This window comes from Catharus ustulatus, chromosome 7 (genome assembly GCF_009819885.2).
Source record: "Catharus ustulatus isolate bCatUst1 chromosome 7, bCatUst1.pri.v2, whole genome shotgun sequence".
NCBI classification, from domain to species: Eukaryota; Metazoa; Chordata; class Aves; order Passeriformes; family Turdidae; genus Catharus; species Catharus ustulatus.
This window is the reverse complement of record NC_046227.1, coordinates 8040788-8065364: the sequence shown is the minus strand read 5'-3', so window position 1 is coordinate 8065364 and position 24577 is coordinate 8040788. Positions and strand designations below refer to the sequence as shown.

At 43.6% G+C, this 24577-nt stretch overlaps 1 protein-coding gene across 3 annotated transcripts; it reads left to right on the top strand.

Moving 5' to 3' along the window:
* The first annotated feature begins 1221 nt into the window (after window positions 1-1221).
* On the top strand, window positions 1222-23889 carry STAT1 (signal transducer and activator of transcription 1). 3 transcript variants are annotated; one of them, XM_033064798.2, is made up of 25 exons: window positions 1271-1297; window positions 1416-1672; window positions 3429-3557; window positions 4187-4331; window positions 4594-4692; window positions 5974-6069; window positions 6730-6808; window positions 7404-7495; window positions 7701-7852; window positions 8111-8269; window positions 9258-9350; window positions 9746-9805; window positions 10959-10988; window positions 11073-11166; window positions 12058-12099; window positions 12569-12652; window positions 13201-13299; window positions 13764-13899; window positions 15678-15733; window positions 16863-16957; window positions 18988-19127; window positions 20297-20482; window positions 20989-21064; window positions 21448-21550; window positions 22101-23889. In XM_033064798.2, the coding sequence occupies exons 3-25, from the start codon at window positions 3430-3432 to the stop codon at window positions 22122-22124; spliced, it is 2268 nt and encodes a 755-aa protein (XP_032920689.1). In that variant the 5' UTR covers window positions 1271-1297; window positions 1416-1672; window position 3429; the 3' UTR covers window positions 22125-23889. The 3 variants fall into 3 exon arrangements, with proteins under 3 accessions (XP_032920688.2, XP_042635389.1, XP_032920689.1); XM_033064797.2 differs by lacking the exon at window positions 22101-23889 and having other exon boundaries at window positions 1222-1297; window positions 1456-1672; window positions 21448-22085; XM_042779455.1 differs by lacking the exon at window positions 22101-23889 and having other exon boundaries at window positions 1267-1297; window positions 21448-22085.
* Window positions 23890-24577: the final 688 nt, after the last annotated feature.

The following is a 24577-nucleotide window of genomic DNA, read 5'->3' as shown; positions in this document are numbered from 1 at the left end:
TCTCTGTGGATTTTTTCAAGGCACAACAAAAACAGTCTTGCTGCCTTTTGGTTGACCTTAAACTGAGATACAAACAGCAGCACAGAGGAGTTGCTGAGTTTCTAAAGCAGGAAACATGACCCCCCTGACATCAGCTACTGCATGCCTTTTCATTCTAACCTCTTCTCACAATCTCAATACAAACAAAATGGGGATACCTTTTACTTTTGACCAGCTAAAGTTAATGAGAAGTACTGTAAGATAAGATCAGAGTTGGCACCAGATAGTCTCCTTTTCCCTTTTCCCCTGCTCTCCATGCAGGGCAGCCCTTCAAGACTCTCAAGTATTAACTTCAGCCCAGTATAACTGGTGTTCATGAACAGCATCCTGGACCGGGTTTTGGCGTGACAGTTCCTGCTATTGCTTCAGAACACATTTTTGCAGAGGGTAGGCTTCACATTTTGTTAATAAATATGTGCCTTGAGATAGTTTCACTGCTTTAAAGGAACCCTGGAATAATTATCTGTAGGATGAATATATATAGCCTAAGCCTCTTTCCATTAAAAAAGTGAGAATTTTGTCCTTATGCCACCATGAATAAGAACACAGCTCTCCAGCGAAACAATGGTGTGGAGGAAAAACAAGAAAAAGCAGTGCCCAGATACTACCAGAAAAAAAACCCCAAAACATCTGCTTTTAAGTAATTCTACCAACTGTGCTTGTGCTTTCGCTGTGTTTTGCAACAGCAAAGTAAAACAATGTGTTTGTTTTGTGCTTTGTCTTGGTGTGCCATAGTCATTCTTATCGATATAGTACTCCCTAGTATTTCATGCCACGAATTTACCAAACAGACCTTTTATTTGTTTCTTTCTCTCATGGAGTAAGACCTGCCTCCTCCATGTGAGGAGGGAGAGCGCACACACTGCCCTGGAGCCATGCAGCAAAGCCTGGACTTTAACAACTTTAACACCCCGGTCCTTGCTTCAAACACCAGACAAAACCAAAAAGGCTATGCTGGGCCAAGAGACAGAGTCTCTGAGGGAAGGGAAGGCTCAGCCGGCTGCAGTGTGTCGGCGGCTGGCTGACAGAGCGGGCTGGAGAGCCCGAGCCAGCAGCCGCGGCCGCCGCGCACCCCCTGCCCTCAGGGCCGCCCTCAGCGTTGGTTTCACTTTCGCCTTGGCAGCCCCGCTGCCTTTCCCAGAAGTCACGTGACTCTCCCGCCGCCCGGGAACGCCCCCGGCCCGCCCCCGCGCATGCGCACTGCCGCGAGGCTCCCCGGGCACAGCCGGCACCGCGGCAGCGCCGAGCCGGACCTGAGGTGAGGGGAGCGGGCGGGAGGGCAGGGGAGCGGCTCTGCCGGGCACTGCCGGGCACTGCCGCACCTCGGGGGCCGGCGGGGTGAATGCCCGGTGTAACTACAGCTGTCGCTTCCTCAGACTGCCCCTGAGCCTTGCGCTGTGGTGTCTTTGCACCTAGGGAAGCAGGTGTCTCCTAGCGGCCCTCACTGCTGACCCCCGCTGTTGTGTCGCCTGTTGCATCCCGAGCGCGGCTCCTGGCCCGCTCTCCGCAGCTCGCCCTCTCCAGACGTGCCGTGCCCGGGAGCGCTCGGAGCGGACCGCTGTTCGGCACGGCGCTGACACCGATCCCGCTGGTCCTGCGCCTCCAGCCTCGCGGGGCAGCCTCTGCTGAACAGGTGCGGAGCTCCCAGCCGGGGCTGAGCCGGCCGGGAGCGGGGGGAACGCGGGCAGGGAGCGGGCCGGGGCAGGCACGGCTGCCCGCGCCCTTTGCTCCGGAACCGCGCCGCGGGAATGGCAGGGAAGGAGGTGGAGAAGGGCCAGGAGGGAGTGTTGGGGTGCATCGGGTGGTCAGCTGCCTCTGCTCGGCCCTAGGGAGGCACATCTGGAGTGCTGTGTCCAGGTCTGGGCTTCTCGGTACAGAACACACGAGGAGCTGCTGGAGAGGGTCCAGCAGAGGTCACAAAGAGATGAGGGATCTGGAGCACTCTCTCACAAGGAGAGGCTGCAGGAGCTGGGCCTGTTTAGTCTGGACTAGAGAAGACTATCATTATTATTATCAATATATCATTACATATAAATATCTCAAAGGCAGGTGCCAAGAAGATGGTGCCAGACTTTTCAGTGGTGCCCAGCGACAGGATGAGGAGCAGCGGCCACAAAATAAAACACAAGTTCCACCTCAACATGAGAACAAACTTGTTTAGATTGAGGGTGGCAGAGCTCTGAACAGGCTGCGCCCAGGGAGGTTGTGGAATCTCCCTCTTTGGGACTGACTGCTACAGCACACTCAAGTGCTGTGTTATCTGTAATCTGAAAAGCACACACATCAAAAGCCTCAAAGCTCTCACTTTAAATATAACATTTTTAACTCCTTTGCTTCTTACACCTAGCAGATACCACTCAGCAACTGAAGGGCCTGGCATATAAAGACCAAAGGGTTTGACACAAATGGGAATAGAAGATAGTCCTTCACCCTGATGCTGCCCTGTTCTTTTGCATGGGTCTTACAGGCAGCTATTAAAAAACAGTGATGTGAGTGGATCTGCATTTCACCACCCGTATTCTCAGCCTGGGCTCATGTCTTTACATGCCATTTCCACTACAAGCTGATAACCTGCAGCTCAGAAGTGATCTGCTTCTAAAGACCATACCTTAGAGCTAAAGTCACTCTTACAAAAGTGTTAGGACTGAGAGAAGCCATTCTGTACAGTCTTAGTTCATTTAAGCACCCTGTATCTGCTCTACTGGCTACTTGAATTTAGCCTGAAAATATAATTATGAGAACGAAAATATAAAAAAACTTCTTCCCAGTACTTCTCCATTTAAAGGGACTTGAGATGTAGTCCATTTCCAGAGCAGACAAGTGTGGACACAAATAGCAACTGAAATTGGGCACTTAGGTCTCTAATTTTTCACTCACACTCTTAGTGGTGGGGACAAATCTGCACAGACCGAAGGTGACACTCCACATTCAGGATTTCAGTTATGCAGAGTACAGGTGTCAAACACACAGGTCCTCATTCCCATATCTCTGGTAAGCAAGACAGCAGTAACTCTAGCAGTGCCATAAATGCCATGAAAATGGGTTCAGAGGAAAAGAAAAAAAGAAAGCACCACACAGCCACTCACTTCCCCTCCTGCCCACGAGGTGGGATGGGGAGAGAATCAGAAGGGTGGAAATGAGGAACTGAGATATTTAGTTTAACAGGTAAAGCAAAAGCCATGTACACAAGCAAAGCAAAAGACAGGTGTTCAGCCAGTGCCCCATACTAGCTACTGTGAACAAAATAAATGTCATCCCAGCCAAAAATCAGCATATCCTCCAATTTTGTCAATGTCCATGAAAACTTTAAATTAGTTATTTTTCAGAAGTTCAGTCTAAATACTACTTAAACATTTACACTGACTTTTTTTTTTTCATCCCTTCCTCAGAATGACTCAGTGGTATCAGCTGCAGCAACTTGATTCCAAGTATTTGGAGCAAGTTCACCAGCTCTATGATGACAGCTTTCCTATGGAGATCAGGCAGTACCTGGCACAGTGGCTGGAAAACCAGGATTGGTAAGCCCAGGAATTAATTAGGCTTTGGGTTGTACGATAAGCAGTGCCCTCAGACATGAAGTTACAGGCAGCAGCAGAATGCTGGGGAAGCAAGGTGCTAGGTGATGCCTTGTTGGTAGGATGCTTCAGTGGCTCTGTGGATGCTCCAGCCTGTGTTTCTGCCTCTACTCAGGGCTTTCTAGAGAGACCTGACACCTGGAGTAGGTGTCCTTGCTCATAATGCTCTCAGTGGTCTAGGATAAAAGTGGCTGTTTTAGACCAATTAGTTACTACCTTGGTAGCATCAGTCTCTCACTCTTCAAAGAATCTGAACTTCTGCCAGACTTTCTGTGGAGTGTCTTCTGTTTGAGGAATGATACAACATACACAGGCATCAGGATCACTTTAGAGTCCTGATAAGCATGGAGTGAGTAAATGAATTTGAACAGAATGTGGCAAAAATACAACGTTTCTATATCGAGGAAATTCAAAGTTAAGAGAATGAAACTAGCTTACATTTGAAGGCAATTCTCAGTGCTTGCATATTCTACAGCTGGAGTTGGGAATTAAAAATCAAGTACACTTGTATGTATTTCTTGGCTCTTGTATTGGAAGTGTGTTTAACCCAAGCATGCTTTAAATGATTCTAGGGAACACGCGGCCAACAATGTATCATTTGCTACACTGTTATTCCATGAACTGCTGTCACAGCTTGATGATCAATTTAGTAGATTCTTGATAGAAAACAACTTTTTGCTGCAGCACAACATAAGGAAAAGCAAACGTAATCTTCAGGTATGCCTGAGTTCTCTATCTATACATTTGCTTGATTTGCCTCTAAGCAACTACCCTGCTGTGAGGGATTTTCACAGAGGATGTGTGAGAATCCTGATTTAAAAGCCAGAATTCAAGTGTTGCTCCATTTTTTTATTTGCTACAGTTAGAAAGTTAGAGTTTAATTAACAGTACAGTTACAGTTTGAGAACTCTAGGAAGTTACTGAAGGACAAGAAATCATGTGTGTGGACTTTACCAACAGACTGTGTCTCTAATGCTAGGATAACTTCCAAGAAGACCCAATACACATGGCAATGATCATCCACAACTGTCTGAAAGAGGAGAGGAAAATACTGAACTGTGCCCAGGCATCCAATGAGGTAACAGTCTTGAAATGTCTGCTGCATTGTATCTTCCCTTTCCTATTATTTGGGACAAGGGAAGTGGATGAAGACTGGCAGGGGAAACAGGCTATCCTCTCTCTGCCCAATAAGAGGTTCCTTAAAAAAGGGTGATCATTGATATGTACCAGCTGGAGAATGCTAATTTGTACCAGCAGGACAGCATGGCTTTTTTTGGAGGATAAATGGCCAGGAAATAACTTTTATTCCTTGAGTCATGGAAAAGCTATGCTGGTTGTTTCAATGCTTCCGTAGTGTGATAGTCTGATGGGCTAATTGGATTTTATTGATTTTATTTTAATAATTAGTGCTCAACTCCTATCCATCAAGATTTTGGGTTTGTTCTTCTGCATTTTACTCCTCAATTTACTCTCTATTAAGCAGCTGAGCATGCTTCTTTGGACTATCTCTGGAAAAATGATGCATCATTCTCCTTCCCAGTTGTCTCTAAGTATTTCTTTCTATTTTTGGTGGTGGTTTGGGCTGTTTTTTTTAGTGAAGCCCTTTTCTTTCTTTCGAATTATAGGTAAAGCCATATCTTGTCCATCACCTGTTTTCCAGCTTCTCACTTTTTTTTCCCTTTGCAAGTACTATTTTGCAATAAAAAATCTGCAGTTGGGAAAGGCATGCAAAATGTATAGATAGCTGTAATCTGCTTATGTAGAAATAAAGTGATGACTGACCAAGCATGTTAATTTCCAATGCTGAAATACCTCAGTTCACAGCAAGGATTTGAATGTGCAGCGTGGGAAGAGCACTTGGGCACAGCCTTTCAACAAGGGGCCCTTTGCAGCAGTGTCCAAAGCAGCTGCTCTCAGAGTGAGAGTCTGACAGAGCCCCTGAGCTGCAGCACAGCTGTTCAGTCCTGCCACGTGACATAAAGCACCTGCTGCTGCCCTTCCACTGTGCAATAAACGTGGGTCATAAAAAGCGAATTACAGAATGGTTTGGATTCAGAGGGACTTTAGAGATCCATCTACCTTCCTCTAGACTGGATTGCTTAAAGCCCAATCCAGCTTCGCCATCACTTCCACTAGACTTTAATCCATGATGGGGGACCTTTGGCTGTTTACCAAAACAAATGCTTTGTTTCTTTCAAATTCACCTGAATTTGATTTTTTTAATACTACAAAATTTTAGTACTATTCATCAGAACAAGCCATGCTTCCTCAGGTTGTTTGTCAACAAATGCCACTAATTTACATTAATGAAAAAAGTTATGGGTCACTCTGTTTTGACTTGTTCTGCTTCTTCCCTCAGATGGAAGTAGGGAGTGTACAGAACACTGCAGCTGGGATGCCAGACAAACAGAAGGAGCTTGATGCCAAAGTTAGGGCTATAAAAAGCAATGTCACAGTAAGTATGATACAACTCTTCTCAGTAGTGTTTGTTGGTTTGCAGATGTTGAAAATTAGACTTGATAAAATTACAAATACAAGTAAGGTAGGGGTTTTCAAGTCAATAAACCAGGGATTGCCTGAACATGGGAAGTACCTCATGCCTAAACTTTTGCAACTAAAGCATGTTACCCATCTGAAATACTAGCAACTGAGGGGAGAAAAAAAACCCTCTTAAATCATAACTGACCAGTTTGCTGACTAGGAGATGTACTTTTTTTAGCATATAGATGTTTGTCTTAATAAATACAGTCACAACAGAAAGCTTTTCTCCAAACAGTGTGTAAGTATTTGAAAGTTTAAAATGCTATGTGCTGTTCCAAGCTTTTCCACTATAGCTTAGGTTCTCCTAAACTCTGTAAACTAACATGGCTTAACCACAAGGGCATTTCCATACTTTATAATTAACAGATTTCAGTTAGTTGAGAAGGAAGAAGAGCGAATAGAAAGTGATGAAATTTAGGAATATCTCCTGTTAGGGAGTTCCAAGAAGAAGCATTGCTACAAAACTGGACTTGATGTCCACCAGGGCTGGTACCAGGCAGTTCCTAATCAGATGAAGTCGTGCATTACTTGAAAATATTAAATAACTGTGGCCACCCTCACTCGTGCATTACAGGAGGTGGAGCAGGACATCAAAACATTAGAGGATATGCAAGATGAATATGACTTCAAATGTAAAACCCTGCAGAACAGAGGTGAGTAATTTTTCAAGGACATCCCCTATTGTATATAGTTTGTCAGAGTAAACTGCTTGTTACGTCAGGGCACTGAGCCTAATGATACACAGCCAAACTTACTGGTAATGTCCCTTATTGATGAACTCTGCTTCCCACTGAAACCTAAATTCCTCTGTCTGTCTTTTGTTCCAATTGAAAGAGCTTCCTTGTTAACACAGCGCTCCTTTGCCCTTTACATCCCTTTGCCACTAGAAGCGGCAAACCCTGTGGGCTCTGTGACCATTCAGCCATACCCTTAATAAGTGATGTTTTACAGATGCCAAACCAGCTTTAGTTTTTGTAGGCTTTTGTGTACCAAGGGAAACACACAGAGTCCACACTGGTTTCGTTATACACCTCTGTCTCTGTTGTCAAAGTCCTTGTTCTAGAAAAGGCTTAAGTCTCCAACACAGCTTGGCAGAGCTGACTATCCCTCAGAACAGAGACATGTTCAGAAGGTGCTAAGGGAAGCAATGAGCCACGATCTTGTGCTCTGTATTTGTCCCCTTCTTGCCTCAGCATTCCCCCCACCCATCCTTCAGCCTCACATTCACAATTTGCATTTATTTTACAGAACACGAGTCCAATAGTATGTCTCAAGAGGAATACAAGAAAGAACAGCTGAATCTCCAGCATATGTTTTTATCACTGGATCGCAAGAGAAAGGTAGTTTTCTTTCAAAAGTCAGCAGCTCTTCATCTTAAGCACATGTTCATTTTCATTGAATTGACATAAATTAGTAGTAGGGAAGTTACTTTAATATGTCAGTGGAACTGAGGTCTTTGCAGGGTTTTGTAGAACTAGCTAAAACAGTACTTAGTTCTCCTGTACAAAGTATTTCTAATAAACAGGGTAATCTCAATCTCTGTAGGAGGTGGTGGATAAGATAGTGCAGCTGCTGCAGATCACAGAGCACACACAGGCTGCCCTTATTAATGATGAGCTGGTGGAGTGGAAGCACAGGCAGCAGACAGCATGCATTGGTGGGCCACCCAATGCCTGCCTCGACCGCCTGCAGAACTGGTAAGTCTTTTGCAAGACCACATTTCAACCATGTTATCAAGGAACACCACATCTAGGAAATATACTGATTATTTATATTACCCATTTTCATTTTGTCTTAGCATGACTACATTCATTTTATGACCTCACCACACTTCTATTGAGCACAAGGTGTACTCCAGGCACTGCCACATCCTCAGGGACAGTCACCTGGCTGGTGCCTCTGCATTAGTACAATATAAAAACGTGCTAAAAGTAATAAAATTGTGTCAATTTTAGGTTCACCATTGTTGCTGAAAGTCTACAGCAAGTTCGTCAGCAGCTCAAGAAGCTTGAGGAATTGGAACAGAAGTTTACCTACGACCTTGATCCCATCACAAAAAAGAAACAAGTTCTGCAGGACCGAACACACAAACTTTTCCAACAACTCATCCAAAGGTAATAGACCATAAGGATCTTTAGGTGTTAACATGAATAAATAGATTAAGAGCACCGTCCCTACTGTTCCCTCAATATTTCCTGCACACTATCTTTTCATTTACCAAGGTTTTCCTAGGTTTGTCAAATATTAAATTGAATTACTGGTTTTGAGATTTACCCCATCTAGGATTTCCACAGGTTCAGGCCTATGGAAAGGGTTTGTGTTCAGTCATTAGCAGGAGCTTTGCTGCAATACACATTAATTACAGAGTCAAACTGTTAGTCCACTTCTTACTTCAAGCTTCAATCCTGCAAAGTTCAAGTGAAGAGCAGCAGAAACAATCTGCATCAAGCTGTGTCCAAGATAGATAAACACTAGATTCTCCAATCCTTTGTCAATGGACACATTATCTTTGCCTCCAGCCTGGGGAGGCCAGCCCTGCCTCTGTACTACCTTTATGATGCAACTTACTGTAGCTGGTATTTGCCTCACATAAGATCAGATTCCTATTCTGTAAATGAACAGTAGACAAAAATTTGGGGTGTATTAAAACAGGTTAGTCCCAGAAGTTTGTTTCATTGGGTTAGCTGGCCCTCATCAAATCCCTTGCTGTATCCATCCCTTGAGTGTGTGTTGTTAGACAGCACTGTCACTGTAAGAATTCAGGAAGCCCTGGGAATAGCAAATAAACCAACTCCTCACTTGCACCTTGCTAATTACAGCACAGTGTTTCCTTGCTTGATTTCAGGGAAGTATGATATAGCAATCTCCCTCCTGAAGCTATCAATGTATTGCAGAAAAACTAACACTTAAGGAAATCACTATTTCTAGCTCTGCTAAAAAAGAGGAACTGATTCACACACCTCTGTTTTAGATTAAAACTGAATGAAAAAAGTGTATAGTATTATCAGTAAATCAACATTCTTTTAAAGTTCACTCTTATGTGGTTTCTTATTTAAGAACAGCACAGATAATCATAGTGCCTTTCCTCTGTTCTTCCCATAGCTCCTTTGTGGTAGAGAGGCAGCCTTGCATGCCAACACATCCTCAGAGGCCACTAGTCCTGAAGACAGGAGTGCAGTTTACTGTGAAACTGAGGTATGTTTTCCCCTTTCCTTATTCTTGTTTTGTGGTAAGGCTTTCCTGTCACTGGCTTCCTGCAGCCCAACGGCTGGGGCCAGGAAGAGGGAAGGGCCATGGGCAGGGGCTTTCTCCTGGCAGAGCTTAACTCACATTCAGCTTTTACCCTTTCCCAGAAGTGGGGTGTACCAAGTGTGTAACAAACACAGGCAAACAGCAAGAAGAGCTGAGAGCACTTTGTCATGTTGAAGTCCAACTCTCATGCCATTTAGTTTTCTCTCTAAATGCTGGCTGATATGGAAGCAAGCTGCATGTGACCCCAAGTGTGCTTAAATATCTGTGGTAAGCAGCACAATACAAGAGAACCCATATTTTCAAATTGCTGACATTAAAAAAAATACTTCTCTTTCCAGATTGCTGGTGAAACTGCAGGAACTGAACTACAATTTGAAAGTGAAAGTTTTATTTGATAAGTATGTTGCATTTATTTCATCCCTCTTATGTAATGGTAAACAGTCCCCACAGTCAGACCCAAGAGCAGTCACATTATAAGTGTTGAGTGGGCCAGCAGCAGGCTGGTTCTCTGCAGCTGCAGGTACATCCTTCCCTTTTCCTTACCCATTCCCTTGCTCTAAATCTTTCTCTGCCACCAGAGAGATATCACAAAGTGCAGATGGCCTCAGCTTTTCACCATCAACTCCACAGAGGAGAGCTCACTATTGCTAAATCAGACACAGGGCAGGACCAGGGCAACAGCCACTCAGCTGGGGTGTTTCACCTGGATTAGCATGAGGTGACACTGTAGAATTGGGCTCCACCCTTTCTAGTCATATAATTCAGTTACATCTCTAGAATCCCTTACTTCATTGGTAATGTCTAGTAAGGAATATAATTATCCTCGAGCTGCCTTTGAATTAGGGGTATAATCTGCCTAGCCGTAACATAGGACATGTTCTCAACCAGAGAAAAAAAACTACAGCAGTTGAAACAGATTAACACCAGTCTTTTATATTTGGTAAACAGTTCAGGTGAGTTTTGCACTTAGTTCAAGGGCAGGGAAAGAAATGTGACAGGCTGTCCAAAATAATGAACAGAGACCATTCTTTCAAGAAAGCAAGTGGGATTTTGTCTTCCCAGCCAAGTCATTTTGTTTGCTTGAAATGGCTCTAGGGTCCAGAAACTTGCATAGAATAGTAAAAAAGTAAAAATTAATTCTTATGTGGCTCTGGGAGGTGATTCTTTGAGAAGTGCCCTAGATAGAAGGAAACTCAGTAAAATCCCAAGTGCTGGGAAAACCAATTCAAGTGACACAGCAATTTATTCAACAAGTTTAAAGGAGATTTAGAGTGGCAGAACTATATGTTTTCCTCAGAGTTAAAATCTATATAGTAGAAGAGAGTACTACTTTTGATTATAAAGTCCCCATAGCAATATCAAACCTCAGTAAAACACAGGCTGTGTCGCACATTATTTTGACTGTTTGAACCAATTGCCTCATCTTTTGCACAAGAATTTCACAAAAGCATTTTACCAGTTCTCAATCATCTCTGTCAGCTTCTAAAACATGCACATTTTGTCTGTGGCAGAATCTTCAAAATATTATTTTGTCTTTTTTTTTCTTGACAGAGATGTAACTGAGAAGAACTCAGTCAAAGGGTATGTGGCATCAGAGTTTAACATATTATTGTTAGGTTCTTTCAATGAACGTGAGATTTAATTACATTTTCTCTCTTTGTGTAGGTTCAGGAAATTTAATATTTTGGGAACAAACACAAAAGTAATGAACATGGAAGAATCTACTAATGGAAGTCTAGCAGCAGAATTCAGGCACTTGGTAGGGGGTTGTTTTTTTCTTTCTGTTACTGATACAGCCACTTAATTTTGTAATAGAGAGGAAACCAGTAACAATTGCTTTTGATATTGACTGAAGTCATTATTCATTTTTGGGCAAAGAGGAACTGTGATTATCTCTTTGTCTTTGTTCTGTCCTTTTTAAAATATTTTGCCTGTTTCAATCAAAGTGGGATTGCTTGTCACTGAAAAAGGGACAGGGATGCAAACAAGAGTATTTGCTGCCATACAGCTTATGCTGCAATGGGTTCTTTGAAAAGGAAGTTACAAAAGCCTGGCAAGGCTGGTTTGGGCCTTTCAGAGGAAGGTCCATAGATAGGGGAGTCTGGAATAGTTTAAAATTCAAGCCAGATCTTGGAGTCTGGAAGATGAAAATTGTCCAAGAGTGTGCAGCTGCAAGGAAGTCAGTACCTTCAACAGACTATACAGCACTTGTGATCTGCAGGTTGTGAGGGAACAGATTGGTTCCATCACTACAACAGGAAAGGAAAAAGGTAAGTCCAGAACCAGGGAACATGGAGCTCAGCCTTCACTGTCCAGAACTGAGACTGTCTAGAGTTTATCATCTGATTCAGAGAGATACTTTGATAAACCACTATTCCATCTGATCCTGATTTCATACTGCGTGTGTTCTTAAAAGGCTCTTGCATAAAGGCATTGCATCATAACCATGCAATATCATTTTTCACAGATCAACAGTTTATAAAACACCAGTAGTTACCTACAGTTTAATCCTTTGGCTCCCACCAAACAGAATCAGACACTAGTGCAGCAAGTTTGCATACAGTTGAGCAAGTGGAGCATGCAGACCTGCTCTACCACTTCCATTTCTGGCCACCATAAATGAGTGACAGGTTTTTTTGTTTGTTTGCAGCAACTGAAAGAACAGAAAAACACAGGGAGCAGAACAAATGAGGTAAGCAGCACTAACCTTTCCTTTGTAAAGTTTGAGCATAATACTAACAAGGCATTCATTTAAGACCATGCTCTCTGCTCAGACCCATGAAGACACAGGTGGGATGAGAGATCATAGGAGAGGAGTTCAGTGTTTCTACAAAGTGATCCATGTAGGAAGAGTCTGCAAGGAGAGCCACTGCCAGAATGGCAGTGGGGGAAGTCTCCCACACTGGCAGATGCCTTTAACGGGGCTCCCTGGCAAGCACAGATATTTCTATGGCTTACAGGTAGCAGCCACAAAACCAAAAAATATGCCTGGAGAAGTAGTTTTAAGAAGTTAGCACTGTCACTTCACTTTGACCTGTAAGCTCTTACTGAGGTCTAGAGCATGTGACTATGGCCATAAAAGAGTTTTCCCCATGATAAAGTCCCATTACTTCACTCTAGGAATTTTCAGTCCCTGAAAAGTTCTCTTATTTTTTTTGAAGGGTCCTCTCATTGTAACAGAAGAGCTTCACTCTCTGAGTTTTGAGACGCAGCTGTGCCAGCCTGGTTTAGTAATAGACCTAGAGGTAAGTCTTAGATCAAACAGATGGACTTCACTTTCCTGTGTGTCACTCATGCTGACAATCTTTTTTCTCTCTCTTTTTTTTCTTTTTTTTTTTTTTTTTTAAGTACTGGGATATCAAGTACCTTCAGTTATTTCAAATAATGGGAATTACACTTCACAACAACTCTGCATAGACCCAGAAAGAATTCTGTCAGATCTCTGGGAAAGTAAGAATAGATGTGCTTTGCAAAGTGTCTGATACCTAGAGGGCTTAAACCAGAGGGTTGGTTATCAGTTTACATTTATTTCAGAAGCAGTCTGCTGTGAACTTTACTGTCACTATCAGAGCTGTTATAACTGACACTAAACAAAAGTCTTTATTAGACAAAAATCACCCAAGTCTTTCCAGTATTTCATCATACTTTCTCCCTCATGTACAAACTTCTATTGAAAAAGCCAAGATTATGCAAGCAGGAAATTAAAACAGAAATGGGATTGTGAATAATCTCAAGGAGGATTGTGGCAACAGTGCAGGGTAACCTGACATGCTTCCTTTTGTGCCCCTTTCAGACCACATCCCTTCCCATTGTTGTGATCTCAAATGTCAGCCAGCTTCCCAGTGGATGGGCTTCTATCTTGTGGTTCAACATGCTGTCTACTGATCCCAAGGTATTTGCAAGAAAAAAATACATTTTATCAGTTACTACGTCTAATTTTCAAGCATTGTTTGCAAGTGGTTGCTGCATTTTAGCTCTTCAGAGAACTCTAAATGAGTTTCAGGTATAGAGGCGGGCAGTGACTTCCCTGACCTAAACAGAGCAATGCTGAAACCCACATAAGGGTATTATACATGTATTCAGGATATACAGCACACAGTGAGAAGCCAAATGAACATTCAGTAACTCAACTGTGCTGCACTTGAGTCATCCAGCAATTCTGCCTGCTGGGAGAAGACATATCCAGAGCCTCAAAAACTGCTTTTCCTGGTAAAATAGCTGCCTGCTTCTGCCCAGTTGTCTCAAGCTGACACCTGTTCTTAAATCTGGAGATTGTTTTGGCAATTCAAAAATTCAAGTGGCATTCCAGAATTAATGTCTGTTAACTACAGCTTGTATTTTTCTCTTCCATTCTAGAACTTGTCCTTCTTTCTGAATCCACCTTGTGCAAAGTGGTCTAAGCTTTCTGACGTTCTGAGCTGGCAGTTCTCTTCTGTAACAAAGAGAGGACTTAATGCAGATCAGCTGAGCATGCTGGGAGAGAAGCTCCTTGGTAAGGCCTGCCTTCATCACAGACAGCCTCTGAATTGAAGCTAGTTCTGCTCCTTTTCCTGCAACCCATTTTAAATTTTCCTTTCACACCTTTCCCCTTTCTACAGTATAACTTTGTAGCAATGAAGCATTTTCCACTTTTCAGTATGGCAGAGTTTGTAAATGAGATCATGTCATGAAAAAAATCTGCAGTTCTAACTTGGGAGTTTTACACATTAGAGCAACATAGACTGGGCCTAATTCTGCCTTTCGAAGTAAGGCTCATGTTTAGTCAGTCTTTGAAGTGGAGGTTTCTTTGGCATCTCCTGGGTTTTGTTTTTAAATCCACCTCCATTCATTTTAACTCCACACGTGCCCCCAGCTACAGTGGGGATTCACTCTGCATAACCACAGTTGCAGTATCAGCATGCAAACACTATGAAGCTGCTGAAGGATATCAAACTGAATTAACTCCTACAGGAGTGTCCTTAATAAAAGCCTCATCAGCCATAGGTTTTGTTTCCAAGCTCCTTGCAGTTTGCCTGAATTGACAGGGCACTTGACACTGCTACTGATTTTGCACAGTAGACTTTAGAGGAAAAATACTGTTGATTCAATATATTTCACCAACCTTAAGTTTCAGGAAAAAATTATATTTAAAGGTATTTGAGATTAGTGTGTCTAGGTGGCAGATACAGCATTGCACTCTCTAATTCCCCCAAGATATAAGATCTGACAAAAAGCTATTAATTTATTAGGTTACTTTTCAAATTTCTACAAGGATAAGATTTTTTTTTTGTTTAATTAACCAACATAAAGAGACCAGTGATATAATTCTATGGCAAATTTGCATTTCAGAACTACTGAGATTTTGTTGAGATCTGATAGGGTTGCTACTTAAACCTTATCTCTATAGATAAAAATATCACTCATCTGAAAAAAATCCTGGTTGCTGAACACTGTATATTCAGGATTCCTCAGTGCAAGGAGACAGAAGCAGCAGGGTGCCAGGGTACAACCTGGCTGCTGGTTTTGCAGTGTGAAAGTTGACAGCATCCTGATGTCTTAACACCAGCAGTATCAGCAACAAGCTCCCTTACCCAGTTTACTTTTAGAAAAATGACAGAGAAAAGGATCTTTACTGGAAGCCATAGCAGGATCTTTAGTGAGAAGAATTTGGCTCTGACTACAGTCAGGGTCTGCAAAGCTCCAGCTGCTGCAGGCCCAGCATAGGACTTTTCTTTGTGGTTTGGTTATGATTATGAAATACAGTGTACATAAAAACAAGGCTGAGGGAAACAATTGCAACAGGGATGAGTCTGTGGTTGGGGTAGACCTAGGAGTCAAGAGTTTCTGGGGCAAAAGTCTGCAAATCACCAGAATCAAGGCAGGAAAGTGCTTAATCTCAGAGAGATGCTGCAGGGTCTGCTGAGCCTGCAGAGGAGCTGGTGGGCTGCAGTCTTGTGCTGGCAAGAACTGTGCAAGGATTCAGTTTCCTTCCTGGAAGCATTTTGCAGCTGGCAAGAGTTTGGTGCAGGATAGCACAGAAAATGTCAGAATGGATTGGTTCCCATTACAGAAGGGCTGCTCACATAGGTTTGGTTGTTGTAAAACCTCCCAGAGGAGAGCTTTGCAACCTCCCCTGCAGTAGCTGGGAAAGCACAGCAGCCTGTCCTTCCTTTTCTTTCTTAGTCCAACAGTTGACTTGCAAATAAACACTCAGAACTTGGTTTTCTAAGTACTTTTAGCCTTGCTAAGTAGCTTGTGGAACATGACTGAATTCAAACTCATTGTGTTCAGGACCAACAAATGGAGGATCTCAGGATGGCCTTATTCCTTGGACAAGATTCTGCAAGGTATGCACAGTTCTAAAAACTGAGATGGAAGAGGGATCTCACTTTATTGTGGGTTTTGTTTGGGCTTTGTTTGTTTCCTCCCCAAGGTAGCATCCCCTAATTATTCTAGACCTTACATGGTCATAAGGAGGCTTTGGTGGTGAGTTAAAGCAGCAGCAGGAGGAAAAGGAGCTTGCAATGACAAGGAGTAGATGATTTTGAGACTCTTTTGATCCATGTAAACTCCATAGGGGAAAAAAAAAAGTATCTTTCAAATACAGCATCCCCATCATTATTAATGCAGCTGCTGTTAATAGAATAGTTCTCCATTTTGACTGTTACAGAAAATGCAAACAAAACAACCAGCAAGATGAACAATTCTTCTGTATCTTAGTTGAAGGACATTTCCCAGATCAGGGGAAACTGGTCAGGGTGAGGATTGTCACAGGGTGGCCAAGAGGGTCAGTATGATGACAGAAAGCCACATCATGGAATTTCACAACCCTGGCTGAAGCAACACAGGAGGACTCTGCACATTTTTTTCAGCTTTACACCCTAAGCTGGTATAGATAAGTAGGAGATCACAGCAACCAGAAGACTCCAGGGAAAGAGCAAGGCTGTGGTGACCTACAAGAACTGAAATTCATTGATGCAGATGCCTCATGGGACATTGAGATCCAGGTCTCAACAGAAAGTGTCTCTTAAGGTCTTCTGCTAGCCAGCCCAGTCAAAAACGCCAGTGGCATGGGTTTGCATGTCCAACAACTCCACTAGGGATAACACCCAGGCAGGAAAAAGAGCCTTTTATCTGCTCTTAGACCAGTGCTGCTACATGTGAGAGGTGATGGATCACATATTTGTGGGTACTAGTGGCTCAGACAGGCATTTTTCTCATATTGCCTCTTGTCTTAAGATTTAGTACCTGCTTTACTGCCAGTAGTTCCTGTCCTTGTGCAATGGAGAGACACAAAAAGAGTCATAGAGAATATGGGGAGGGTGGGGAAAAAAAGAAAAAGGGAGAAAAACAGAAGAACAAGTAGACAGTATCAAGACTGAAACCTTGCCTTCCTCTCTGCTTAACAAAACTTATGTTGTCATTACCCCTGTTCTACCCCCTCCCATCCCTGCCTTTCCATATTCTGAATTTCAGGAAAATATAAATGATAAAAATTTCCCCTTTTGGCTGTGGATTGAGGGAATCCTGGAGCTCATTAAGAAACATCTCCTGTGTCTCTGGAATGATGGGTAAGACCTAAGTGAATTTAAAGATGTGGTGTTGCCTCAGAGCTCACTTTTAGGCTAGCAGTTGCACCCTCAGGTTGGGAGGTTGTGCAGAGGGTGGATCTTGAAAGCAGAAAAATCTGAAGCAAATGAATTCTGGTAGTGAGGAGTCCTCTGATGAGGCAACTGCTAAAGCAAGAACATCAGATGACAGAGTTGTCCCATTTCAGTCACAGAGAAGGGCTTTGAATGTTAGATTAGATTTTGTTTTGCCTCTGTTCCCACTCTAAGGAGGTTTCTTCCACATCCTAGCACACAGCCAAGAAAAACTGAAGCACAAAAAAGTATAAGGCACAGTGATATCCCTTTTAAAATCCCAAACTCTGCCTGAAGAGAGTTACTGGGAGCTGCCTGGAGGTGGCAGCAGCCAGACTCACAATGCCTGTGCCTGCACCGCGGGCCCAAACCAAGCAGTCTTCACTGATTTTAAGAGCATTACAATGTGGAAGGGCTCTCTCTGGCCAGATGGGAACACAGTTCCATTTGCCTTTAATACTGGTTTAGTAAACTTTTCTCCTGGGATTTTCGATTTAGAAAGTAATTCTGCCCAAACTAGGTTTATCCAAAGTCACAATCCTGCATTTTAGCTTTAGCCACATTATGAAACCTCATCAAACAGCACACTCACACTGGAGCATCCTAGTACCCCACACTTCTGCAGGATCTACAGCAGCAGGATTGCTTTGCCTTGCTACGTTCAGCAGTGGGCTTCACATTTTTAGCCCCAGCTCCAAAAGAGTTCTGTCAAAGCCCTGTGCAGTACAAGCCTTGTTTCCCTGCCCCAAACCACCTCCTTTCTTTGCTGAGGGAGCTGCAGTGCATTGGGAATATTTGTCACCATTACTGAAGCAGAGTGGCAGTTCTGGGATTGGGATTACACGTGGATTTGGTACAGGTTTGAATAGCAGAGACTTCCCTTGTGCACAAAAGAGTAATACAGCCTCAGGAACACTTGCCTTTCTTCATACTTGAGAGATAGGAAGGCAAAAGTCTTCCCTTATACACAGGATATTGACTACTAAACACAGTTGTTACCTAAAGCATGACATTTAAACCAAACAAAACACAAAACTCACTAATCGAACCCCCAAACCCCATAAAACAGGACAGCTTACAGCATCTGAAATTCTAAGCAAAATTATGATTGTTTAGGGGTCTTTTTTTTTGCAAAATCCATTTTCCCTAACTTAATGCACACAAGGACAGTCATAGTACTCAGAAGATCATTACTGGAGTATTTAGAGGAATAAGAAGCAGAGAAAACCTTTGGGGAAAAAAAACCCACCAAAACAACAAAAGCACAATACCAGCCAACAAACCAACCCAAACCAAGCAGCTGGGGCTTGGCCAGGGTTATACCCTAGTACTGACTTGAACAACTCCCTCCCCACTCCCTGTCCAGATCAATCAGTCTCTTACAATTACCACCCCAGCCTCCTTGTCTGTGCAGTAACCACTGCTTAGCACAGTAAATAGGTCACAAAAGTTTAACAGTTCCTGTAGAAAAACATGCTGAGGCCCAAAGCACTCCCCAGTACTGCAAGAGTGTAATGTGGCAGCCAGCAAAATTTGTTTCATCAGCCAAAAAGGAGAAACAGCTGTTCCTTAGCATACATTTGAAGTTAAAGCTAACTGCTAGCTGGGCTCTGACCCTGTTACATGATGTAACTTCACTTCTGCTCCCACAGCCCAGCTTTGACAGCAGAATGGACAGTCTCTCCCGTTTCTAGTTCAGAAAGATGTTTGTCTGAGCCCCCAGGCTGAAGTGAGAGTGCTGGGGAAGCTGTGGTGATTCATGGCTGCCACGAGGCATGAATCACCACCTGACTGCAGCCAGTCAGTCCTGCTGCCAGCTGTTCAAAGCCTTCTGTGAGGCTTTCACCAGTACTTCAGCTCTTCTAAGTGAGGAAAGCTTTTTAGTTTTCCTAGCTAGCCCAGCACAGCTTAGGTTTTATGTTGGGTAGTAACTCAGCCCTGTCTTTTCAACATTACAGCTGCATTGTGGGCTTCATCAGCAAAGAGAGAGAGCGTGCTCTGCTGAAGGACCAGAGCCCAGGAACATTTTTATTGAGATTCAGTGAAAGCAGCAAGGAGGGAGCAATCACCTTTACCTGGGTAGAGGAATCTCAGAATGGTAAGTCAGCAACAGAAAACCCTTGTGGATCTGCTTGCACCAAAACAAGAAGTCTTTATGCCCTTCTCCTCCACCCTGAGGACCAGCACAACACCCCTGGCAGCAGCAGGGCACAAGCAACAGTAGGGACACAGCATACTTGGGGTAACTCAAACCACACAATGAATTGATCAAGGTTTCAGCTAGGACAAACAGCACTTCCCAGGTCCTGCCTCTGGCCTGGAAGTTGGGTAGGAAAAACTGCCAGGACTGTCTTCTCTGCCTCTTTAGGCTCTCTCCAAGCCTTTAGTACACACACACACCTCCATCTCCTTCCAAGCCCAAATGCAGCTTTTGTGCCTTCCTTCCCACACTCCCTGTAGGTAAATTATGTACTCACCTCATTTTCCAAGTAGCTCTCCTTCCTCCCCATGTCCAAAAGGATCAGCTAAGAACTTGCTTCTTCAGTGAGCTCGACTAGCTTTTCACCCTCCCTTCAGGAAGCCTGAAGGCATTACAGCTAGAAAAGTTAAAACCTCCTTTGTATCCAGTCAGGGCTCTCCCCTCACCACCCTCATTACACAGCCCCACCTGCCAGCATGGGGCAGCTGTTGACACTTTGCTTTGATGAGCCCAAAACCAGCAGCAGGTGGAAGAGAAACTGCTGAATGCAATTGGGTGATTTCTTTCCCTTTGCTGCCTTCATACTGAGACATCCAAAAGTTGAGCAAAAGAAGGTTGACGGTATTTGGAGCATTCAAAAAGGCTTATATGTCTCTCTTGATGATTCATAAAAGTCTCAAGTGGTGTGTTTGGATCAAACTTCCTAATAGGCAGCAGAGTTTGAATTACATAATTTGGAAGAAGGTTAAAAAGGCAGCACAACCTAAATTACTTAATGAAATATTGCAGTTAATTTCCATGGACAAGTCATACCAGTCATTCTGAATACAAAACACACCAAGAGCCATCACTGTGTGCTGTCCCCTCTGTGCCTCCCTAGCCCACAGAACAATTACACTCCCTTTGACAGGCATTAAATGCTTCCTGCAGCACTGCAGGTGTCGTCCAGGCAGGGCTTCAGCTCATGTGAGTTCTGAATTTGTGGAAGTGGCTGCAGCTTTTCTGGACACTTTCAAAAACAAAACCTTTGAAAGCAGCTTTAAGAACTGCTGTTCTCTCCTCTGCAGAGCCACAGTTCCACTCAGTAGAACCCTACACCAAGAAGGAGCTCTCTGCCGTGACCTTCCCCGACATCATCCGCAACTACAAAGTGATGGCAGCCGAAAACATTCCCGAGAACCCGCTGCGGTTCCTGTACCCCAACATACCCAAGGACAATGCCTTTGGCAAATACTACTCCAGGCCTAAGGAGGGTGAGTGCTCTCTGGGGCTCCTGCCTTTTAGTTTGCCTGGTTGTTGCTGAGCTGCTGGGGCGCTGCACAATTTCTGTGGCATGGAAGGAAAGGGAGCAGTTGGCCTGAATGCCTTGGCAGCTTGTCCCATGTTTAGAGGTTAAGAAAAGGTCTGGTTTTAAACAGGCACAATGTGAGACCTAATCAGACCAAAAACTGAACCCCCGAATTGCCCCTGGCCCTCCTGCTCAGCTGTCATGTGATCCTGTGAGTTGTTCCAGAAATGTAGGTTCCCACTAACAGCCCTGACCATGACTGGTTATGGGAGGGGTTTCTTTGCCATTTTCTATAGGAGAACAGGAAAAAGTGACTAAACATGGCATAAATTAACCATAGTGCTGTAAAATGCATGACAGAGGGACTTGCACATTATCTGGGTCATAGGCTGTATTTTTGGTACAATAAAGATGAAAATGTGACGTAAAGTTGCTGAAAAAAACCCACAACCTTTTTTTCTCTCCTTGAAGCACCAGAGCCAATGGATTTGGATGGCCCCAAGGGAAATGGCTACATTAAGACTGAGTTAATCTCTGTATCTGAAGTGTAAGTTCCCACAAAAATGATGGATTTTTAAGAACTGATCATAACATTTTAGCTGTAGTTCATGTCTCTTCATACTATTTAAGCTGTAGGTGCCCCTATCAAGTCTTTCCTCTTTGAGAATCTGATCACAACACATTAATGCACTGCTGTGTCCAAAACACCATTTTTGTGTAAAAACCTAGAAACCTGCAGGGAGTTGTACTGGCAAATAATTTATTGAAAAGCACGTTCTCAAAGACTTGTTGAACTTCTTTGGTTAGGATGTGCACCCCTGAGTAGTCTGAGTTTTCTTTTAAAGCCAGGGTGGCTTTACAAAGCCTGATCTTCCAGGGTAGCCCATCTGTACCCCATTTAATCAGTTAATAACTGCTCTTCTCCATCAGCCACCCTTCCAGGCTGCAGTCTCCAGAGAACCTGCTGCCCATGTCTCCTGAGGAGTTCGATGAGGTGTCTCGGATGGTGGGCCCTGCAGAGATCGATACTGTGGTACGTACCATGGACCAGCCCAGCAGGAGGGCTGGGCCACAACCTGCTTTTTCCCTTTTTTCCCCACTTCATACATACCTCAGACACTTGAGCAAACACTTGAGAACATGTCTCTTCAGAAGCATAGGAAAAGCTGGGGATACAGAGTTAGGCTGGGATTGCCAGCATTTGTTTTTTCCATGTCTGCAGGGAGAGGGGTGAAGAACAGGAGAGCAGAGCTTCCTCTGTATACCTTGCAGGTGGAGGGAAGACGGGAAGGGAGGAAGGAGTATCCCTGTAGTGCCTCTGGTGAGGTCTGTGTGGGGAGGGCCCTGAGCAGGAGTGCAGTTTGGAAGTGCTGCTCTGCCAGTGCTGGCAAGGTATTGCCTGCTGACAGAGCAGTGTTGTCCCTGTAGGGTGTGCAAGTTAAAGTGATCCCCCCACCCTGAGCAGCTGAATCTGAGATGTGGATCAGGTGTGATTGGGCAGAAATTGGTCATGGTATGTGGTTAGCAAAGACCTGAGAACCAGGGCTGGGCCTATGTAATGGAGGTTTCTTTTCTCCTTGCAGATGTGTACACACATTCAGCTCTGAGCTTTGGCTGAGCTTTCCCTGCGTCATTAGGTCATTAGCACGGCCAATTTGCTTCAGCATCCTGTGCTGCGGTCAGTGCCTTGGTGACAATGCTTCCCTTCTTTGGTTTCTCAGCCTGGAGGTCCAGCAGCACTTTTAATTAGTGGGAATATCAACAGCACCAACCTGAGCAGCCTCATTACCTGCCTATCTCTGTTTCATTAGCAAGATAGTGTGCCAGAGTGGAGGAAGAGGAAGGTGGGAATGTGAGCTCCTCAAGGAGTGATAGGAGAAACATGCATTCATTGTTTGAAGGAATTGGTTAAAGTTTAAAACAGTTGACTGTACATAGAAGGCTTCAAAGAAAAGCTGGTTCTTTTGCAGAGGTTCTGTTCAGAAAGCTTACATCTCGAATTTTTGTCTGCATCACAAAAGGAAAACACTCTACAGCTAACATGCCACACCAAATCCATGTGCTGCTGAAGTTCCTTGTGCTTTTAGCTCTTCTGGGCATGGCCCACTGAGAGAGCAGAAGCAAAAAACGTCTGCTGCATTTCATTTTCGCAATTTTCACAAGGCATAACCTTGAGTATGATGTTTAGCACAGTCTTTCTCAAAAAGAGCATTTCTTAAGAACCACCTTCAATGCAAGGTGCATTGTCATATGCTGAGCTTGCAACCCAAGGTATAATCAAGACTAAAGCCTCTGCAGACTGCAGTCATCACACAAAACCAGAACCCCTCTTAGAAGACTGCAAATGGGATTTAAGTATGGTTTTATTTACTGTGCCTAATCTGTCAGGGTGAGGATCTGGTTTCCCCTTATCTTCTGCAATAGTACAGACCCCATGTAGATTATAACAGGTGGAATGGAACTCAGTTTTCTCATACATTATGAACCAGGGCACTTATTTAACTGTTCATTTGAATAGCTGAAAGAGTTTACAGGCTTTGATAATGAAGTGGTTTTGTAATTAAGGGTAAGGCACAGGAAAGTGAAGAAGGTAAAGTTTATCCAGAGCAATGGCTGCAGGATATGCAGTCTGCAGTACTGAAAGGGTGAAACTGTGCTTCCACCAAAGGAGGAACAGGTTTGTTTCTCAGCACGTTTAAGACAATTAACAACTCTCAGTTAAGAGGCAAGGCTGTTCTAGGCAGCTGGTCTGTCTAAGGAAAACTATTAGTGCAGGCTGCTAATTAGCAGGGAGCTGAGCAGAGGGGCTGCAGAGCACTCGTGCTGCACCCCCCTGTCCAGGTACAGGAACAGGACAGCCATTGGAGGGGGCCCTGCCTGAGCAGGGGCTTGGACAAGGTCACCTCCAGAGGCACTCCAGACCCATCAGCTGCTGTCTGGGGAAAAAAGGGACTGCTTCAGTTTGGTGTGTTGTGCCCAAGACATCTGATGTGCCCCCTGCAAAAACTTCAAGAAAAATTAAAGGACCTAGAGCACGTAACACATGTATTTAAATGAAAACATTGCCAACTGACCTATTTTTAGTGCCCTGGGTTACTGAGATTAACAGTGCTAAAGGAAATAACTTAATGCTTTTATCTTACTGTAACTAGCTGAATGTCTATCTGTTGCTAATACAAAAATCAAGCTGTTTTTTGAGCTATGCTTTGTATTCATGTTCTACATGTCATTACTTTTATACTTCACTTTTGTGGGACATAAAGCCTTATTAACAGGTTGGTCTTTCCATAGCCAGTAGTTCTAGAAGCAGTGATTTTTCCTCAATGGAATATTGTTTTATATATTTTAAATAAATGGAACTGTCAGTTTTCACTTTTGTTCTCTCTCTCTCTCATGTTTTTGCTACTTCTACTATAAAGCAGATGCTCCAGTCAGTATTTTACTACTCTGTATCTCATTTTAAACTTGTTTGTGCAACTAAAGAGTTACAGCCCTGAAGCCCAAGGCAGTATTGACACTTTTAATTCTCTGCATTTTTGAAGGTCTGTCTGCACTGGAGTTCTTAGAAGGTGGATGTTCACTTTGTTTTATCACTGCTTGTATCACTTCATTTGTTTCCATCCCCACACAACCTTCAATAAACTGAATTTGAATTTCTAATTTGACTCCTCAGTAGGATAACTGACCTGTGGCTCATCTTTGTGGGCTACCAAACTGGGCCACTGCTATTTTTCCCTGGGGCTAGTAAGTGACAAAATCCTTCATCTCACACTTATCAGGCTTTTATATGAACTGTAGAGCCACAGGAATAATAATAAAAAAAAGAAACTGTTAGTGTGATGAAGGATAGCAGGAGTAAGTCAAGAGAAAGCTAGACCTGTTTAGCAACCAGTGAAAGGACACAGCTCTGCAAGTACAGGTTTCAAAATAAACACCAACCAAAATCAGAAAAACACTACATGACAGAAATTCATTCTGCCTTCCTGTATGCTTTGCACAATGGAAATGACCAGAGTATATTTTCCAGGGCAGCCTTCCCACAGCTGAAGACTTATTTCAG

Bases quoted from the DNA above. Each gene is read 5' to 3' on its own strand.
- STAT1 (XM_033064797.2), top strand. From the start codon at position 3,430: ATGACTCAGTGGTATCAGCTGCAGCAACTTGATTCCAAGTATTTGGAG. The intron at 11,167-12,057 runs GTAGGGGGTTGT...GTTTGTTTGCAG, and splicing joins CAGCAGAATTCAGGCACTTG to CAACTGAAAGAACAGAAAAA. The intron at 12,653-13,200 runs GTAAGTCTTAGA...TGCCCCTTTCAG, and splicing joins GTTTAGTAATAGACCTAGAG to ACCACATCCCTTCCCATTGT.